The sequence below is a fragment of the Eublepharis macularius genome, chromosome 4, assembly GCF_028583425.1.
Source record: "Eublepharis macularius isolate TG4126 chromosome 4, MPM_Emac_v1.0, whole genome shotgun sequence".
NCBI lineage: Eukaryota > Metazoa > Chordata > Lepidosauria > Squamata > Eublepharidae > Eublepharis > Eublepharis macularius.
This window is the reverse complement of record NC_072793.1, coordinates 61,270,879-61,292,608: the sequence shown is the minus strand read 5'-3', so window position 1 is coordinate 61,292,608 and position 21,730 is coordinate 61,270,879. Positions and strand designations below refer to the sequence as shown.

Sequence of the window (21,730 nt, the reverse complement as noted above, 5' to 3'; positions counted from 1 at the left end):
CAGCTCCCGAACCCTTCTGGCAGACATGATTGCCACTAGGAAGCTCAATTTCCATGCCAGTAAAGCCATGGGGCAAGACGCCTTTGGTTCAAATGGTGAGAGCACAGGTCTGGCTGGTACTGAAGATAAACTTCATTGTGGTACTGGGGTGGGCCTTGGGGGAAATGTATGAATGAGCCCTTTCAGAAACTGATTAGATGTACAGTGAGAGAAAATTGTCATGCCGCTAGGTGGACTTTAATGGAAGAGACTGACAACCCTCCCTTGGCTTCGTACTCAAAAAGGTACTCAAAAATCAGTGCTAATGAGCATGAGAAAGGTGATTCCCCTTTCTCTTATATCCAGGAGGAAAATTTTGCCCTTTTAAGGCCATAAGTTCTATGAGTAGAGCTCTTTCTCACATTAAGGCTTATAGCTTGTACCTCAGGGGAGAAAGAGCAGTTTCTGGGAATAGCAGTCATTCTGCTATGGACTGGAGAAAAGTAAGTCCTGCCATGAGACTATCAGGGTGGTGGAATTGTATCATGCTGGGGAGCCATGAAACCAGAATGGAAGGGATCCGATAAGAGGGCCAGGCAGTGGTTGTTGTCTAGGGCTGAGCACTCAGAAAGCTAGATTTAATCAAAGTGGGTGGAGAAAGTGAGACCAGATCCGTAATTTCATCACATAGGAAAAGGGGCTCCTTATCCTCATGGAGTGAGGGCATGAGTGGCAGGGAGGATGTGTGAGGGATTACGGTCACCCCCTTCTCCGGAACCGATGGGATTGCATGCAAGGTCGGTGCTGAAATGAAGAGGCATCACTTCTTGTGGCATGAAGTGAATGAGGATGAAGTCTATTGCTTTGGATGCTTGTTCTTGTCTTTGGGCTTTCTGGGAGAAGGCTACGATGAGGAGCAATAAGAGCAGATAAGTACCGGAGACCAGTTTCGGGGTCTGTCCAGAGTTGCACCAGGGAGTGAGACTTCACACTGCCGCTCTTAATGGTTGAGACCGAGGGGTTTTCGGAATTGGAGTAAGGCTCACACAGCGGCAAATAACTTTGCCTCTGAGGTATCCAAACCAGACAAGATAAAAGGGTGCAAGCACCGAGTCATTACTGACCCATGGGGGGATGTCACTTCAGGACGTTTTCTTGGCAGACTTTTTACGGGGCGTTTTGCCATTGCCTTCCTCAGTCATCTACACTTTACCCCCAGGAACCTGGGTACTCATTTTACCGACCTCAGAAGGATGGAAGGCTGAGTCAACCCTGAGCTGGCTATTTGAATTCAGCTTCCGCCAGGATCAAAATCAGGTCGTGAGCAGAGCTTGGGCTGCAGTACTGCTGCTTACCACTCTGCACCATGGGGCTCATACAAACCTGACAAGACCTTCTCCCAAAGAGTGGCTTTGAGCCTCGAGGCTCTATTGCTTCTGGTCTTAGGCATGAATCTCTGGCAGACTTGACACCCAGCCTCATTGTGGGACTCACCCAAACAGAGAAGATATAATTCATGCTCGTCAATGTGGGGCATCTTCATTGCACACTGCAAGCATTTTTTTGAAAAGAGATTTCTGCGATGTGTCTTCTTTCCTAGGTGAACAAATAAGAGAGAAGGACGAGAAGAACAGGTTGCTGGCAGAAGAACTTTTCTCGACGGCAGCAAAAGAGAACAGAGGGAAAGAGTGGGGTGCCTCCCCTCTATGCCCACATGGTCGGGTGGGAAATTGCCACGCTTGCTAAGAGGGAGAAGCGTCCCCTTATAGGGCTCTAAAGCTTGGAAACTTTTCAAATAAATGTTGGAAATGTGAACAACAGGAAGGAACATTTTATCATCTTTGGTGGACTTGCAACAAAGCAAAAAATTGGTTACAAGTACATATGTTAATGCAAAGAATCTTAAAGGTTAATTTACAGTTTAAATGAGAGTTCTATTTGTTGGGAATTACAGACAATAAATTGGAAAAAGAGCATGGTATTTTAATTTCATATACGGTAACAGTGGCACGGCTCCTATATGCTCAAAAATAAAAGTGCAAGGAGCTACCCGTATTGGAAGATTGGATTGGAAAGATGATGGTCTTAGCTGAGATGGCCAAACTTACAGTGTTAATTAAAGATAAAACACTCTCTATATTCATAGTAAATTGGAAACTCTTTATGGACTATCTGCGAGAGACAAAGAAAAATAATTGACTTGTGGCTTTGACTTTTAAGAATAAGGTTCTGAGATATCAAGATGAGACATAGAAAAAAGATATTAATGAGAACACAAGCAGACTGATAATAAAGAGGGTAGTGTTGTAGGCAAAAAAACTGTAATGGATTAATAATATGCCTAATATGTTTCTTACTGTTTTTACTTCATAGATTGATTTGTAGGCCATTCTTGACCCTTTGTAGTTGTCTTCTTGTTATGTTTCACTTTCTTTCTCTTGTTCTATCTTTTAACTTTTCCACAATAAAAAGAAAAAAGAAAACATTTCTTTTTTTGCACTTTTTAAAATCTTTTATTATTTTTATTTTCAGAACAAGAAGGGTACAAAAGAAGAAGGGGGAATAACAGGGTCAGAGGAACATTAAGATTTTGCACTACAAGAGTTGTAATAATAAAATACAGAGTACACAGAACATACCTTAATCAGAGTTCATCAATATTATATCTCCTATTCCAACTCCTGTGAGTCTTTTCAAACTAAATACGAACTTTTTCCTACACAATATTCAATTTTAGATCAATTAAAGGTCAAAACAAGTGGTCTCCCTGTACATTCTAACTGCTATATCTTAGTATGATCTAATGCTTCTACGCAGATCGTTTCTACCTAGCTTAACTATTTTGCCAAAGTTTCCATATCATGAATTCTACCTCATCACTGATATTTAACCAATTTCAACTTATCAGAACCTATCCAATCTATGACAATGTATCAGTATACCATCCTATTCTGGTTTCTAAAACTAAGACATTTTATGCATTTTATCCTTTGAAAGCAAAATAATTTCCCCATTTCTCTTCAAATTCTCTCTTTGGTCTTCTGTTTAAATAGCTTGTTAGTTTTGCCATCGCTGCGTATTCTGCCATCTTATCTCTCCAGATTTCCTTAGTTGGGCATTCATCTTCCTTCTATCTGGTTACAAATACCACCCTTGCCGCCATCAGTAAATATCTAAATAGTTCGTGTAATTTTCTGTCTACATTTTCTGGTAGTATTCCCAACAGCATAGTTTGTGGATTCATGGCAAAATCAAATTTTAAAATCTTTTGCATCTCAGCATGTATTTCTTTCCAAAAGTTTTTGCTTTTGTGGCAAGTCCACCACATGTGACAGAAGGAACCATCTGCTTCATTGCATTTTCAACATAACCCCACATATTTCTTGTCCATTTTCTCAATGGTGTAATGTACCATCTAAAAAACATCTTGTACCAATTCTTTTTTAATGTTTGACTTGCCGTAAATTTTATGCCCTTTGTCCAAAGATTCTCCCACTGTTGAAATGTTATTTCTTCTCCAAAATTTTGCATCCACTTTATCATACACACTTCAACTTGTTCTGTTTCAGTATCATATTGGAGTAAAAGTTTATATATTAGACCCAAGATGTGTTCTTTTTCCTGCATGATTAATTTCTCAAAGTCGGTAAGATTCCTTAGTTGTCCTCTGAGTTCCTTCTGGGCTTCTTGTATTCTGGAAACTGCCTGACGATATACCAGCCATTGTATTTAAAAAAGAAAACATTTCATCACGACTGGCCTTGGCGTGCACAGTCCCCCCATGTGGGACTGCACAGGAAGAGATGACGACGGACTTCTAGTCACTTGCTGAACAGTAATAGATGAAATTAAAAAAATAGTAATTAAATATCTTTACAGTCTGAGTACTACAACACTCAGCTTAGAATCCTTAAGCATAATTCATCTTTGCTCTTGCACTGTCCCTGTGTACATCAGGTACACTAAACAAGCCAAAAAAACTGGAGCTCTCCCAGACAAACAAACCTAAGCCATGAATGGTATACCACAACTTGGAGATATATATTAATATATTGTAATAATTTAATCAGTGAAAAAGTGCAAAGTGCTACTAGTAATATATTAAATTCTAAGAAATAGTATAATAAATATCTAAGACATATACAAAACAACAATAGTCCCAAAATGGGTAAGACAGCCAAAAGTACAATAAATAGTAATACAATCAATTCATTCACGTGGAAATTCAACAGGTTAGAGCAAAAAATGTATAAACTATCTTCAAAGCGGTGAGTATCTAATTGTATGACAAAAAGCAATAAAGTCCAAGCTGATATCTCTGTAGTCTCTCCATAGGTGGAGATAGAACAACAGAGGAAAGTTCCAAAGAGTCTCCAGCAGATAAATATCTCTCAAGGTATCAATAATAATACATATCTTGAGAATATTTCTTTTTTCATTGCAGGTGGAACCAGGGTATCAGAAAAGATGTCACATTCCAACAAAAAGCCGGCTAATCAATCTCTTGTTTCATCTATTAAACTTCATCAGGGAATACAAAAAATCCACCATGCATCTGCAACAAAAAGCTAATATAGTAACCATTCTGAAAAACAAGCCAGATTCTTATTTCGTAATATAATAATGAATACTCACCCACTGGCACACATGCACGCTCTTATGTGACAGTGTGTGGCGCAACCTGGGCTTTGGCCATGCACAAAATGCTTAGTCATGGTCATGTTAATATATCTTGTAACAGGCAAAGAATTAAAGGTACAGTCAAGTCATATTAGTTTACAAAAAACAACTAAGATTACATTCATTATTCAATCCATTTGATTCTAAAGTGTGTAAATAGCTAATCCAAAATGCTTCCTTCTGTAACAGTCTTGTGAACTCTGTCACTTTTTACATTGGCTACAATAAACAACGTAGTAAACTTAAAAGCATCCTCCTTATGCTGCTCACTAATAAAGCGTTGCACTAGGGGTACCTCTAAGACTCGGTTTCAAATTCTGGGTATGTGTTCTAGGATCCTTATCCTGACAGGACAAACTGAGCTGCCAATATAGCATTTTTGGCAATCACAAATAATCATGTACACAACTCCTGCTGTAGAAAAATATTTCAGTTTGACAGACACCTCTCCATTTCTTAAAGACACAGTATCACCAGGATATACAAGCCTACAAACTTTACGATGACCACATGCATGGTGGCAAATAACACCTAAAGATTCATTTTCAAGTTTATATTGGTCAGAATGTATTGACAGGTCTCTCAAATTTTTAGTCCTTCTGAACCCCATAGTGGGCAGCTTATCACATCCTAGGATGTCCTCTATAAGGTGCCAATGTTTGAGGACAATGTGTTTAATTTGATTGGATTATGGTGTAAAGTCTATGGCCCATCTTACACGATCTTCCTGTACCCTGTTTCTTGGTTTAAACAGGTTATCCCTGGGCACTTGTGCTGCTCTGCGTACTGCCTGTGATAGAATACTAGAAGGATAGCCTCTCTCTAAGAAGGAATTACATAGGGAATGCATTTCCTTTTGATAACTAACATGATCTGATTTAAGTCTTAACAACTGTCCATATGGTCTATTGTTTTTTAGATGTCTGGGGCGAAAGGAACTGTATTGCAAATAAGAATTTTTATCAGTCTTCTTTTTAAATGGTCTTATCCTAACAGTATCCTTAGAGTCACGGTATATCCAATATCCAAAAAATTAATGAAATTCTGATTAGCCTGCCAGGTATAATTGATGTGGGGAACTACTAAGTTAAGCCATTCCCCAAAAAAGTGATAGTGTATCAGGGTTGTCTAGGATGAGGAACACATCATCAATAAAATGACAATAAATTAATATCCTATCTGAAAATGAATTCACAGATCTATCAAAAATGGATCTCTCCTCTAAAGCAGCCATATATAAGCTGGCTATGTTGGGTGCTGCCGCACAGCCCATTGTGCCACACCTTTCACTTGAAAATAAAACTGGGACAAAAACCTAAAATAATTTCTCTCTAGTATGATGTCAACTAATTGTAAGAGGCATGGTATAGGTGGGCTCTGGGAGCTACGGGCATAAAAGATGTTCTCTATTATACTGAGGTGTATAGGGAGGACACATCCATAGTAACAAAAACATGTTGTGATTTAATAGACATACCTTCAACAGATTGGATGAATGAGCCAGTATCCTTTATAAAAGATCTAGTTTTAATTACAAAAGGTGGGATTAAAGGATTCATAACTTTATGGATGTGAACAGCTTCCTATGCTGAGTGAAGCCAGACAGACACTCTGGTATTGGATGATGATCAGAAGTCAATTAGACTTTCAAAGACAGTCTGCCCATCAAAGTGGATTAAGACACCATCCACAATGGCCCTTCAGTCAATTGTAGGAGGATTCCCATAAGGCCAGGAAGGAACCTTGCAACTTAAGAGCATAGTGATGTAATTGTGTTCCTCATTATAAGAAGCATGAGAAGAATTCACTTTTCCCCAATAGATCAGCTTGGATAACTTTTACTGTAGTTTCCTGAAAGCTTTTGCAAGGGGAAATGTTACTATTTGACTTCTGTACTTAAAGCTGGGTCACCAACCTTTGTTTCATTTGACTGGATTAATGACTATATCATTCAAATGGCAATTCTCTGTTCTTTCTGCTTGCCCATTTAAATTAATTTGTTTTATGAAAAGAGCAGATAGGAGCCACGGCCCCACCCTGCATGTCATGGTCTACCTGCCTGTCCCACCTTCTACAAACAGCATGCAGTGGGACTGGAGTTCAATTACACCTAATGTTTGTCTATCCCAACAGGCATTGGTTTGTCAGGTATGGCAGATGACCTGCCAAAAAGGCATGTGACCCACAGTTCTGAATAGGAGCAATTGGATTTTTGATCCATTTTGAGCTGCAAGTGAATAAAGGGAAACATTATACTCTGAGACTTTTCCCTTCTGGTCTTCCTTTTCAAAAGTTTGCCTTAGTTTAACTTATAGGTGCATGACAATAGGAACGCTATTGTCTCATAATGCAAGACAGCCATCTGGTATACAATTACCAATTCTCATGCAAGTTAAAGTTTCCACAACATCTGCCAAATTGAAATCACTGGCCAAAATACCACTGGCACATCCCTCCCTACCCCTACCCCCAAACTGATGGCAAAACACTTTGCTTCCAAAGTAGTGACACCTTCAAACGTATCGCCTGGCACAGTAGGATATGAGCTAATAGGAAAAAGGTCTGTTCTATGAAAACCATTCCTCCATCTGAAACAACCTAGGAGAACGCGTAGCAAGCCCAAAATTTATGATGACATATTAATCCATATTTTGTTGCATGCTTAAAAGAATGTGGCTCATGATATGAGGCAGCATATAACAGAATAAAATAAAACAGACTGGAAGCTAAAGTAGCAAACAGAGTACTGCAGACAATGTTCATGAAGGCGCTGTGCCAACAGCCATTCCTGCAGCAAGTTTCCAGCACCAGTTGTGCCTTGGCACGAGTGCAGAGACTGCATTGTTCAAACCTAGAGCAGTGAGTGTCTCGCAGAATCAGGCTACAAGGCTGACAACCTAACAATGATGTCTGAATACTCCTCCAGTTTCATTTCCCAGCTGTTCTTCTCTCACAGGCAAAGCATGATGGCAGGGGGGAAACAAGGCAGCATATAAATTTGAACAGATTGGTGTTCTGGTTTATACTGACCAACACCTAGCTTACCTGTAATAAATAGGTACAAATTAAGAATGTAAGTTTCAAGAAATCAAAGAAAGAAACTGGGATTCTCTGGCCTCCAAATAACTTTTAGAGTGCCCCAGATCGCACGATCTTTCTACCAAATGTGGCTGTCTACAAAGTGCTCTGACTTGACTAATCAAGCTTTTGTTCTGGAACAATGTGGTCTAAAGCATGGCACCAGTCTGGCCTCCCTGATGGTTTCCAAGTAATAATGCAAACACATATGGGGAACTGGGCCCTGACCATCTCTGCACCCAACATCTTTGCCCCCTCCAGATCATATATACTCGTTTTTATTTATTTTAAAAGATTATTAGAGGTCTTTTTTCGGTGAGAATTTTTCTTTATTTAAGCTATAAACAGTAAACATAAAAACTGTAAACAGTAAACATAAAAGATAAAAAGGACAACATTCTAGAAAACCCACACTAACAATACATAGAAACATAAAATACAATACATATAAACATAGAATAACAAACAATACAAGTAGCTAGTAATAAGAAAAACACAATTTAAAAGGATAAGAAAAAGAAAGACTAAAGCTAAACTACAAACTGAGTTCCGATTTTCTCCGCAACAAATATATGTTGTTTTCAAAGTCTCACTTATTCTATGTTAAATATAAGAGCCCTCTTTTTTCTATTGTTCATGATTCTTAATCCCTAAATCCAGATATCACCAAGTCATTATCTATTTCATGTAAAAAGTCTATAAATGGTTTTCATTCAACCCAAAATGTAGATAGTGTCTTTTCTCTGATCAGAGAAGTAAGTTTTGCCATTGACACAAACTCCAAAACTTTTATCCACCATTCCTCCACTATAGGCAATGTTGGAGTTTTCAATTTTTGTGCATTCAGTACTCTTGCTGCTGTGATCAAATATAAAAACAAAGTTTCAAAGCTTCTTTCCAACTGGCTGTCCATCATTAGAGTTCATTAGAAGTCTGACCCTGAAAGAGGCACACAAGTTTCCTGGGGGCCTGCATCCAGTGCTTTAACATGGTTTCTAACAGGAGAGCTGACTGCAGTAGTTCAGCAAAGGAGATCACAGGAGTGCAGGAGAGAAACCCTGTAGTCAAAGAGTTTCCTGAGAAAGGCCATAAAAGCTCCACTCTAGCAGAAGGGTGGCATGCTGCAGTATCCTTTCTGCTACAGAAAACTGCACAGAGCCAGGCAAGCACCCTATTTCAAATCCAAAACACCTTTACACAACCAAACCAGTTCTGAAGGTAGCAAGCCAGCACAGCAGTGAGGGCTATCCAACGTTTTGCAGTGAGTGCCACATGAACCTCCGCTGGATGGGAATTGTAGGTGGGAGCTCAGTGCATGGAGTTCTTGACCTTCATGGAGCATTCTCAAAATTGCTTCTGGTTCCACATGCAGGACCAGCTAGACAAGCACAGATAAGGTGCCTCAATGCATGGATGAGAAAGTGATGCCAGGTGGAAGGGTTTCGATTTGTTAGGCACTGGAGAGCTTTCTGGGATAAGCTGAATCTGTTAAAAGAGATGGTCTTTGCTTGAACCAAAAGGGAATCACATTGCTTGCACTTAATATCAAAAAGGTGGCACAGCAACTTTTAAATTAATCCCAGGGGAAAACTGACAGGAGAGGGGAAGCTTCCAGTTTGGGTCAAAGGGATGAGAGTATAAACTCTCAGGGTAGTACTGGTAGGAGCAAGACAGAACTTGGGAATGAGAGCAGGATGATGAAGGGGCCAAGGGAAGCAGGGATGTTGGAGAGGGAAACACATTACAGGTGACTCTATGCCAATTCTGGAAGCCACCAAGTCAGTTTGGAGTGATTGGTGCTAAATGACAATTTAGATACAGTGGGTGTTTCAGAAATGAAGGAATCGGGATTATCAATTGGATACAGTCATCTCTGGGTATAAAAAGCTCTAGAGGCGGGAAAGGGAATGTTAGGGAAGGTGTTGGGTTGTACATCAAAGACAGCCCAGAGTCAAAAAAGTTCAAAAATTTTAGGTGAATGAACTCCCCAACAGAAGTAATATGGGTGGAGATACTGGGCCAGAAGGGTTACTTAAACATGGGGATGTACTATGACCCGCCTGGCCACCCACAGGAGGCAGAGCCACCTTAAAGTGAACCAGAAAACAGACTGGCAAACTAACCATGGTTTAATTTGTCAGTTTTCAAGCTGATTAAATACGTTATTAGGAGATCTCAGTAAGAAGTCTCTTCCATAGCAATAGACAAGCCGCTGTGTCCAGCTTCCAGGACCTGGAACTACCTGGCTCTGTTCAGGATTCACATACCAGAAAGGGGCCACAGCCATGAGAATTCCCGGGCAGCTATAACAGGTGTTCTTTCTGTATTCTGCTCTGTCAACAATACAGAACTGGCTCGGGCAGCCAAGTTTGTGTTTTGGCTCAAAATCTCCTTGGCTCACCTTCCTTTGGAAAATGCATTCTCCCTTATGCACAGAACTAGATTGCTGCTTTAGCTAAGAAGGAAACTGTCATTGCCAATCTCTGTTTCGTCCTGGCATCCCTTCCCCAGGGCTTTAAGCTGTCTTTCACACCAAATCAGACCAGCTGCTGTGGTTTTGTTCATCTTAAAGGGCACCCTCCCCAATTTCCAGATAAAATAATCACCTTAAAAACCCCTCAGAATTATAAACAGGTACTACAGAAAAGACAAAACAAGCTTTTGGAACACCACTAGGGGTGTGCAGTTTGGTTCGGAATTTGGATGAAAATACCAAATTTTGGCTGATTCAGTGAAATCCAGGTATTCTGAATCAAAAACCAAGTATTCCAAATTTCTGGTAAAAATTCGGTAAAATTCAGTCATTGCTTTCTCTGGGAAAAACACTGTTGCAACTTAGCCCAACAGAACCAGTGTCATTCACAGCAACCAGGCACTGGGTTCAGTCAGTAGGGAAACACCACAGAACAGAACCAGGTAGTGCCCAGCCACAAGCACAAGGCATTCCCTTGTTTCAGTTTGCTTCTGTTGGGCTAAGTTACGACAGTGCCCCTTGCTTCAGTTTGGTTTGAGTGGAATGGATGTGATTTTTGAGTGTGATGTTTCCCCCTTTTGCTATCGCATTAGTTCTGGGGGATTCCATTCCCTTGCTTCAGCTCACGTCTGTTGGGCTTTCTCTGGGATGAGCTCAGCTTGTATTTGGGCGTGTGTCTTGGCCATGGCAGCCTTGCCCCAGTGTGTTTCTGCAGTGGGAGCCAGCTTTTGACTTTTTTCCCCATAGGAAGCAATGGAGTGGCTGGGGGCACCTTGTTCAGGGGCCCAGAGAATTGGCCCCGAGGGTCCAAACTTCCTGAAACTTGGGAGGTCTTTAGCGGGCTGCCATTAGCAAGGCCCCTGCAAATATGGTGGAGTTTGCTTGAAAAAGCACCCCCCAGCCTACTGCATAGCCCCCAGAGTAATTTTCCCATAGAAAACAATGTCCACATTTTTCAGAAATAGCCAAACCAAATTAGAGAATCAATTCAAAATTGAGGGAATTCCAAATTTTTTTCTCAGATTCAGTAAAAAAAAATCATATTTACCAAAAAATGTTTGGTGCACACCCCTTAACATCACAATGCATTCTTTTCTATAATTGCAAAATATATTATGTTGGCCAAAGGGCAGTTAATGAATTAAATTTCTCTGCATTCCACTGAGCCTTGGCAAAAGAATTTCAGATCTACTAGAAGCCGTTTCCCAAATGCTGGATCCTAATCCACCAGTGTCACAGAAGCATTCTGGGTAAGTAAAATCCTTGACCCTTTAAGCCATGCAAGACAGACAAATGTGCAGAGGTGACTTGGGAAAAGCAAGAATGTTGGTACAACACATACAAAGAACATGATAGAACTTCTTCTAGAGAGAAGAGAACGCAATTTGGATTGTGGTGGGGCAAAGGAGAAAAGGGAGTGAGTTTTTGGATCAGAATCTAAAACAGGAGACAGATATAATCTTATGAGCAAACAGTAGCCCTTTAAAGACTACCAAAATTTATTTCAGCATAAGTTTTTGTGAGTTGAGCTCGCAATACACGAAATGAGCTGATTCACAAAAGTTTATGATGGAATAAAGTTTGTTAAACATTAAGGTTCCACTGGACTTATGTTTAAATTTGGCTACAACAGGTTAAATCATCTATCCCTCTGGAAACTTTAGCTTGGCTGTACAGCATCACTGAAGCTTTAACAAAACCGCTTGTGACCATTGGTGGAGTAAAGCCACCTGCTACATCTTCTAGTCAGTTCTTCCTCCCTGTCCTTACTATTAAGAGACAGTGGAATATGTAGGACCCATAAAGTCCACATCAGGTATGTGAAGAGCAGGTGTGGACTAGACAGGAAGGAACAAGGGCCTGCAAAAAGGGCCACGACATCCACAGAGGGAGGACTGGCTGCTAGTGGTGGCTGCAGGGAATCACCCTGGGCTGCCCTAAGAACAGCCAGGTGAGGCAAGACTCATTATGCACAGGACTGCCCCACACAACATGAGACTCACCTGAGCTGCCCAGGAGGTGGGGGAAGAGGCTATCAGTACATCAGGACTTTTCCTGATGGCCTTAATGACTAATCTTGATCTACAGGCTGGAAAGAATCCAGCTCCCCTCCATCTTCTCCATAACAATACCATTTTGGGCACATAGACACTAGTTGTGCCTTTGCAGAAGTAGACAAAGTTCTTATGCCAAACTACACATACTCAAGCAGTAGAGCATTTCCACCCAATATTGAGTATATTACCGCAAGAAAACTAAAATATCCTCCTCCATAAGAAAATACTCGTGATTTAAAAACCCCATACACATGCTAAGCATGAACTACTCATAGCAAATCTAGTAAAGTTTCACAGTTGTTTCCTTACCACTTCCAGTTTAATTTTTGCATCTCTACTCTAAACTGGCTCCTAAAACAGTTTACAGTGTTAAAGGCAATCATTTAGAGTACAATTAAAATCTGCAATAAGATAACCATCATCTATTAAAAATCATAAACTTGCAAGACATGAAGTTTTAAAATCATAATCCATCTTCAGTAAAATTTTGCAGTTAACATCTGCAGTAAATATTTGGTTAGACAATAAAGGTATTTTTAAAAGGAAGCTTTGGCTTAACTTTGGTGTCCAGTATCCTTCATGCATCCAAAGAATTCCCCTCAGCACCCTCTATATCATCCAGCTCCCATGTGACTAAAGGCAGAAGATACCCTTCCTACTTTACCCCCTAGAAAGGGATATTTGAGGCAATGCAGCATTGAGACAGTTCCTGTAAGCATGTAAGTAAGGTACAAGAAAGCAGACATGCTAGGTAATTGTGAAGCTCTGATATTAGGACCTTCATGCTTAGTGACCTGAAGCTGTAGCATTTGCAGAATTTGTTCACAAGCAAAACACTGATTCCTAACATGACTAAAGCAAAACAGACTCAGAATTCAGGAAAGACAGTAAATTACAACAAATTGTAATACATTACAATAGGAACATAGCAACATCCTACCTGCAAGTCAAAGAACTTGCTGTATCGGCGATAAATGACCTCTGTAGAGCCATTGGACCAGATGACTTTAATGATATAAACCTGCAGAGAAGAAAGATATTTTAAAGATTTCAGATTGCATTAAATGGCACCATTATGATGGCTCCAGGGCCCCAATAATCAAGTTATATACCAGCCAAAAAAACATGTCATCATTTGTAAATCATTTTAACAAAGAAGTTGCAGTAACTATGGATGTGTGGAAACAAGGATGCTTCCTCCATATCATTACATCCACAAGGGTGGGAATGCTTGAGATGGCCTTAAGGAAATATAATATACAAGTAAAAATGTACATAAGCCAATAGTTCTGAAATGTGTACCTGTACTGCTCAAAGAATATTTCTGACTAAATAATCATAGATGTACACAACTATTTGGTTTCTTGTATATACTTTTACCTGCATCTAGATATCTGAAAATGAATACATGTGCTTTCTTCACTAGTATCTAGGAATGCTATGTAGAAAGGTACCTTTGTGTGGATTACAAGCTCAGTTTTCATGTGAGAGTGACAAACACTAGTCCATCAAATTAAACATTCTGTACAATGACAGCCCTGCCATAAGAAAACATGATCAAACTGGTTGCTAAATTTTTACTTTTATACAAAATCAGCCCTTGGGACCAATATTCCCGAGTTCTTTACATATATTGTCTGTATCTCCAGTTCCCAAATGAAGGAGAAACAACCTCACTTCAGCATTCTGTTTTCTCCCCAAGTCTAGTTACAAAATTCATCACCACTCTGATTCAAAATGTCTGGTGCAATGGCGACAAAGAGCAAAGTCTACAATCCATCACTGCTGCAAAAGTTTAAAAGTATACAGAATCTGTTTCTTGTGGGAAAGTGATCAAGTTCTCCTGAGCCAGCTAGTTTCCCACCCACACACAAACTCCACTGGTCTGGGAAAACTGGGAAATATTTAGAGATCATCAGCTGTTAGTCTTGGCTGTCAGCCATGCCACATAATGACCGTATCTCCCCTTAAAGATCTGCTGCCTTTTCCTCCCTGCTGTTTGTCCACCTCTTGAAATTTAGTAAGTTGCATCTAAGATCTGTGGCATTGTTTTGCACAATCCCACTAGCAAATTGAGTGTATCTATAGCCCAAAAAATTCCTTTATTTTTACTTTCCCATGAATTTACAGATACATTTCCCTATGAAGAGTCCTTGCATGGTCTCTGACAATAGACTATTAGAAGTTAACTTCACTGAATCTCAACATTTCAGAAGAGCCTGACTCTATCTCTGTTGCTAGCATGCTACCTTTAACATATCACTAGATCAGCATATAAAAGCAACTTTACATATGGCCAAGCATATACAATTATACCAATAAAGGATTTCTTTGTAGCCCACATCCAAATTCTCTGAGATTTTAGACATCAAATCTATTATATTGTTTAGCCCATTAAGGAACCGTCAGAACAATTTTGGAATGACTTCATTTCAAATGGACCAGTGAATGGTATTTGGTTATATATTTCTATCATTCTTCACCAGATATCTAACAGTAAAGATTTTTCCTCTTGGATATCTCAGCTGAAATGGAGGAGTGGGTGATAGTAGAAACATTTTTTCTTGGATGACCTTCCACAGCTTCCATTTTTCTTCCACACGTATACACCCATTCCAATTCTTGGAAGCACCTCCCCCCCACCCCCAGCTAAACCCCCACATTTTTTCTTCCCTGCTGCATTTCTTTCTTTGGTGTCTGTCCAACTGTAACCAAGTTCCACTCTATAATTTTTTTTCTGTTTGTCTTTCAGTGAAGCAATATGGATCTCACTCCACACACACAAACAACACAGATGAAAGTATGTGCTGCATGAAAATGGTTCCATTCCACACAAAAATGGAAAGTGCTAATTCCCATGTGTACACACAAATGCTGAGCAGAGATGCATCAATTCTCCTTGGCAGGAATGGGCTTCCCAACACAACTGGCGAAGCTTTGCTTCTGGCCCTCTATAGTCATAACAAATGATACTAATTAGAAAATCCATAGTAAGTCATCATAATTATCACTTTTGCAAGGAAGATTTGGATTTTTCTTCTCTCCCATTTTCTACATGTCAAATATATACTGCATTTACTTAAAAGGAAGACAATCCCAAATATAAGATGATCCTCTTAATATTATAAGCACAAAAAATTATTATTGGACATAACAGTAAGATGTAAACAAATGTAAAATTATCTTTTTTTATGGCATACCTGTGAAAAAACCTAGCGCTGCAGTTGAGTAAATAATGTATGCCCTTATCTCTACAGGCTTCACTTCACTACTGTGATTTTAAGAAAAGTCAATCCAATGTAAATAATCTCCACAAATCTGATTGGGCAGTGCAATCCTAACGGGGGCGGGGAAAGTAAATAGGAACCAAACTAAGGCTTGCAACGATGCAACTGGCTCCTACGTGCACATAAATGCTCTTCCATTGGCAGTGGTATGAGGCGCAGCACCACTGGCGGGCTGGCGCCGCCACAAGCAAGGGGTGGCTGGGCAGAGGCGGAGAAGCAGCGTAGAGCCCCGCGTCAGCGCAGGAGGGGGCAGGGACGGAGTTAGTTTGCTCCCTAAGCCCTTCCAGAAGTGGGAACGCCCACAGTGGCACAAAAGAGCTATGCCACAAAAGAACAAGGCGTAGCCCATAGGCGCCCATTGAACGGCGAAAACTCGGCTCCCTCTCCAAGCGCCCAGCCCCGCCTCCGTGGCCCTAAGGAGCATAGGATGGGAACTATCATGGGGACCAATCAGCATGCGCTCCTGGCATGGACGAGCCCTCCTCCCTGCACCCAATCACCTGCAAAAGCATCCTATAAAACATCCGGCCAGCACTGCCCACGCCCCAGGTAAGTGAGCACATGGTGGGAAGCTCTGCCCGTTTGCTGTGTGCCGTGGCCACTTTAAACACGAGGTAGGGGAGAGGGTGCTCACGGTGGCAGGCACTGGGTGCACTTTGGGGACTTTGCGAGGAAAGTGGGAGAACTGTGCACTCGCTGAAGAGAAGAAGGGCAAAGTCCAGAATGTCTGGCTAACTAACAGCAGCCACTCCTGTTTCCTTGCAGGTGTCCTGACTCTGAAGTTCCAGCTTGGTAAGGAGCGAGGGAGCGCTGACAGGTAAGGAGGAGATGGGGCGACGGCGAACCCGTCCCACTGATTAGTGCTAACTGCCCCTTCACCTGAACCCACCTGACCACTAGCCTCTTCAGGTGAGGCTTGGCAGGGGAGGGGGCGATGGCAGCTGTCCCTGGCCGTCCCAGAGGCAGTTGCCCAGAAAACTACTCTTTACCAGGTGTTTGTAAGTACCAGCTCGTTTCCTCCCTCAAAGGTAAAAGCACCCCAAGGCAGAGTGCATCCTTGCCAGACGGTCTGGCATCAGCTGGTTGCTGCCGCTGCCGCTCTCTACTATGTGCATCTTCTCAGATGTTGGAGTGTGGGGTTTGCCTTGGCCGTGGACCGAGGCAAAGCCTACATGTGTGTCTTTCTCTTGCAGGCACGTTCCGAGCATGTCCGCCCCACCCCCAAATCCTCTGCGAGTGACATTCGGATCCAGCCCAAGAAGCAATATCTCACCGCAGTCTGCATCTCAGCCTCATCCCTGGGAGCAAGAAGGAGGGCTGTGTGAAATGCCTTGGCTCCCTTTCCAGCCTAGAAACAAGAGCACTTTTTCCAGTTTAATAAAACGAGTTGAAAAACAACAAACTTCTGTGTTTGCATGCCTGACTTTGTCCTTAGTCCCTCCCCCAACACCCCCAATCACATATTTCCACTTGCACATCCTCACAAATGTATCAAGCAGACCCTGTTCAGCCTCCCCGCCCCCTTCCTCCCCCCAATGTAACGTCAGGCAGAGGGGTGGGAATTGAACCATGGCCCATTAATGTCTGGGGGGGGGGGAGGCACCAAGGACTTTCATTCTCTGATAGGCTGAGCGGCTGGCATCTGGTAAGCCAGGAAGACAGGGTGCAGGTGGAAAGCTGCTGCCAGGGGGTGGGGGTTGTGTTTGCTGAAGCAGGGATGGGCTTGGCATGGGGAGGGTCTCTCAGTTCACTCTGGGGGGGCATCTCCCCGGTACTAGGACATGGCTGTCAAGGTCCGGCCCCCGCTCTTGCTTTGTAGAGATGCAGTGATGTGTTCCCGTTGCGCAGCAGCAAGTCTGAGCGCGCTTTTCATTCCCCTCGTTTCCAAACGGCCTCCCGGCCTCCCACGTGGTTCCCAATGGGCGTTCCTGTCACTCATTCACAGCCCCGCCTCCCCCCGCACCTGCTTCTCCAGAACCTGGGGACTAATTAGGGTTGCCAGTCTCCAGGTGGTAGCTGGAGGTCTCCTGGAATTACAACTGGTCTCCAGGCTACAGAGATCAGCTCCCTACTGTCTGGCCCTACTTTTCAGGGGGGTGGGACTTTTTCTTTTGGTGGTGGCAGTGGAAGTAGGTATGTGCAGGCACACTGAGCCACGGCTACTGGCCTGGCCCTCATCAGAAATGGCATATATTTTCAAAATGCAAGCAGAATAAATGAAGAAAAAAACCAAAAAGATATACAGGCTCTTCCAACCCCCTTCTCGGCTGGCTGCCAGCAGCAATACATTACTGAAATGGTACAAAATGCTTAGCAAGCCAGAACTTCTGGGGGACAAAGACTTAAATGATGTCATACTGGCCACTCTGCAGCAAGCCTTTCTTGGGAAGCTAAGTGCATCTCGGGAATCCTCTAGAGGAAATGGAACACTTTATTAGCCAGAGATAGCCTCTGCATTCCTAATCACATTGGCAAAAAAGGACTGCATGTATCTAAATTTCACATCCTGGAAAGATATTAAGAAAACTTTTCTGAGCACCCCCCCTCCATTGATTAATCAGTGATCTATACACTTGTGCATAATGAAACTGTGGGACAGTTCAAACACTCACCATTTTGATTCTTCCATATATAGAGTGGGACTGAATTTGACCTCTACCATGCATTCAATATAATATGCATTACTCAACATTAGTACTTCTTGGGGAAAGGCCCCTTATGTAAACCCTACGCACTACCACTAGCAAGGATTATCTGACTGGAAAGCATGTAAAGGGGCCCTATGACTTCTAGCTGGAAGGGGTGGGGAGGAAATCACTGTGTTAATCTGGAATCACATTAACAAACAGAAATATGAAACTGAATAGTAATGTTTATGATCATTTGCTTAGTAAGAATTAGAAATGTGGTAAAAACCTCTATATTTTACTTTCTAGGTCAACTATTAGATTATCACAACAGGGTCTCTCTTCTATCCTGCACCAATTTATGTAGATGAAATAACTGAGAAAACAGCAAAATATTTTCAATTAAGCTTACATAAGCTTCTTTAAGCAAACAAGGAAGACTTACAACTGAGTATACCAAATACTAGACATGATGCAAAGATCAGTACAACCAATTCTGAATATCCATGGTGGCTGTGGACTTGAATTTCTTGAATAGCAGCCCCCATGCTGCATGGCAAATAAGTTTTTGAAACAGAGACAGGCTCTAAAAGCAGTATGTGAAATTACATAGGATGGGGTGTTGTGAGAGAAAAATAATTCTGCTGGGCCCTTGCCAGTCCTTGAACATGTATAAAGTAGCTCTTTGGATCCTTGCCATCTCTACTTATTAAATAAATTGTTTTAACTAGATTTCTGACTGGTATAATAATAATTCATTTCATATAATTTCAGGAAATTAAGCAAAGCTTTTAACCCTGTTTCCCATCCATATTACTATGGTTAAGGCAATGAGATAGATCAATAAAAAGTGACAAATGATTAACACGACTTCTTCAGTAACGCACTGAGGTAAATGGAGATATGTTAGACCCCAAGAACAGACCCGTTGGTTTAGTCACTTCTGATTCAGATTTCAGTCACCGAAGGAAAATTTATATTATAGAAATACAGTGATCTGTTAAAAGTACTAACATACAAATGTGAAAGAGTGAACACCACGCACAACCATTCCCCCACCTGTCATTTGAATATTGCCAGACCATATTTTCTTTTGAAGGAAATACCTTGTGTCTTCCATAACATTTGAAAATGTAACTTTTTAATTTTTAAAAGTAATATATCTAAGCTATATAAATTATATATATCTAAAAAAAATATTGTTACGGCAGCTGAGAAAAAAATGAAAAATTATTCCAAGTAAATAAATAAGGGGAATTCTTATGGAACTCCACAACTAGCTTGGAAAAGAACTACTGTAAAGATGAGTATGCAATCGTATATAACTCCAGAGGAAGTCAATAAACAAAGAAAATGGCAACAAGTATCATTACTGGGTTTTATTTTGATATTTTAAGGGAGGGTGCATAACTTGTTGACTTCTAATGTAGTAGTGGAAGTAATTGGTTTGGACTCCACCAAAAACGTCTGCACAAAGAAGGATTTGCCTAAAGACAAGAGTGCACTTCCTGGCCTCTCCCTTCCTGCTACAGCCAAAATGCTGCTCTTGGAGGGCAAAAGAACTGCAGAAACAGTGTTAAGGGGATACTGGGGCAACCTTCTTTCAGTGGAAGTTCTCCAAGGGAACCATGATTCCATTCTCTGCTCTGGAATAATTCAGGAATATTACTGAAACAGATGAACCACATCTGCTCAAAACTACTTTCATATATTAATACTTCCACGGGTAACTGGACTTTTGAAGTCATCCCTAAAAAGAAATTCCAAATGCTTCCCCTCAGTCTCATCTTTACAGTATGCATAGTGGCACGGCAGAAATCTTTTCTATCTTCACTGTTACATATGAGCAACGCAAGCCGACGAAACAAGGCCATGATACTGTTTTGTGGTTCAGACTCATATTTACTTTAAATTAGGGGTGATGAGGCTGAGATTTCCCTGCATGTTAACCCACTCCCAATCCCTACGTGGCCTTTCTAACTTTATAACCTTCGTAACAGTGAAAAATCAGCTCTCTACATACGTCTAAAGCCTTGTTTTGGGGAAGGGGACAGAATTGCCCTTCCAATTTATCCTAAAAGAGAAAAATGACAGGAGAACGCCCTTTAGCTTTTCTTTAAGTGTCGTAATCCCTGAACAGCAATTTTCACCTTTGTGCTTTAAAAAAATAATAAAACAAACAACCAAGAGGACCTTTTGGACTTTTACATATCTTCAAGCTGTCACTGTGCCACGTTACTAATATAAGCAGGTGTGTAGTAGTAAAGAAGTTTCTGGGCTGGTAACTTCTATGTATTTGATGGTTGTTGTGGGTTTTCCGGGCTGTATTGCCGTGGTCTTGGCATTGTAGTTCCTGACGTTTCGCCAGCAGCTGTGGCTGGCATCTTCAGAGGTGTAGCACCGAAAGACAGAGATCTCCCAGTGTTCTCCGGCCGTGAAAGCCTTCGACAATACATTCTATGTATTTATTCACAAAGCTGATATTAATCTATTTTATAAATCAAACCACTGGTCCTCCATTGTCTACCTGGCACAGCAGCAGGTCTCCACATTTTTCAGTTTTTCCAAGATTCTTTTAACCAGATATGACTATAATCAAACATGGGATTTTCTTCACGTAAATCTTCTGTTTTACATCCTATCTGTTTAAGGTTAAGGATACAAGCTGAAGGCAATTACTACTGACCCATAGCAGCAGTAAATGCTTTGTGCTGAAAGCAAGGACGCCTGGTACACCTGATCAGTTATACATGTTACAGAACACTACCACAATAGTTAAACAAACTGTACAAACGTTATAAAAATAAAGCAAACACCCAAAAAATTCCTGTAAACCTGAACAAATCCAAAATATCCCAGGTTACAAATAAGAACATGGTAGCTACTTTAAATTCAATTGCATAGAGGTAGTTCTATATGGCAAAGTGGTTGCAGGAACCATATAATACGGGCAACTGTCATCTCACCACTGGAAATGGAGTGCAAGGAGAGAAGACTGCACTGTCATAGCGGAAGGTCTCTCGAATTACACAGAGACAGACAGCACAATGCATGGTTTACAACACATGTTGCCTCCATAGAGTTGCAGCATGCTAACCTCTTGATTCATAAATTAGGCCTAAAATCTTAAATGAAGATTTGATAATCCTAAAGTTCAGGACTTACGTTCACACACTTAAACACAATGTGCATAATCACATGTGAACAAGCTGTAAACAACAGTTTCAGGACACATCACAAACATGCTCTATGTGTTTGTATGATCATACTCTAAAACATCCAGGATACGACTTTGTGTCAAGAGCTGAGCCCGGCCCACATGAATAAGGCAGGGGTGGCGCCTGGCTGAGAAGCCCCTCTTCCTCCTTCTTGCCTTTGTGAGGGCAGGTCAGGCAGACTCTCTTCCTCCTCTGAGGGGTGGGGGGTGGGGCAAGAGTGGGCTAGGGGAGAGGCCCTTTTCTGGGGGTTTTCACTCCCAATCTGCTCCAGGTCACAGAGTTTTTCCGAAGCTAAAATAGAGGAGAGGGGAATGAAGGAAGCGGCTTTGGG

At 41.4% G+C, this 21,730-nt stretch overlaps 1 protein-coding gene across 1 annotated transcript in view; it reads right to left on the bottom strand.

Annotated features, from left to right (window-relative positions):
- SH3PXD2B (SH3 and PX domains 2B) overlaps positions 1–21,730 on the bottom strand; it is a 167,900-nt gene that overhangs the window by 133,669 nt on the left and 12,501 nt on the right. Inside the window, exon 2 of the mRNA XM_054978238.1 lies at positions 13,208–13,288. Coding sequence (XP_054834213.1) covers positions 13,208–13,288 — 81 coding nt within the window. The remainder of the gene's footprint in view (positions 1–13,207; positions 13,289–21,730) is intronic.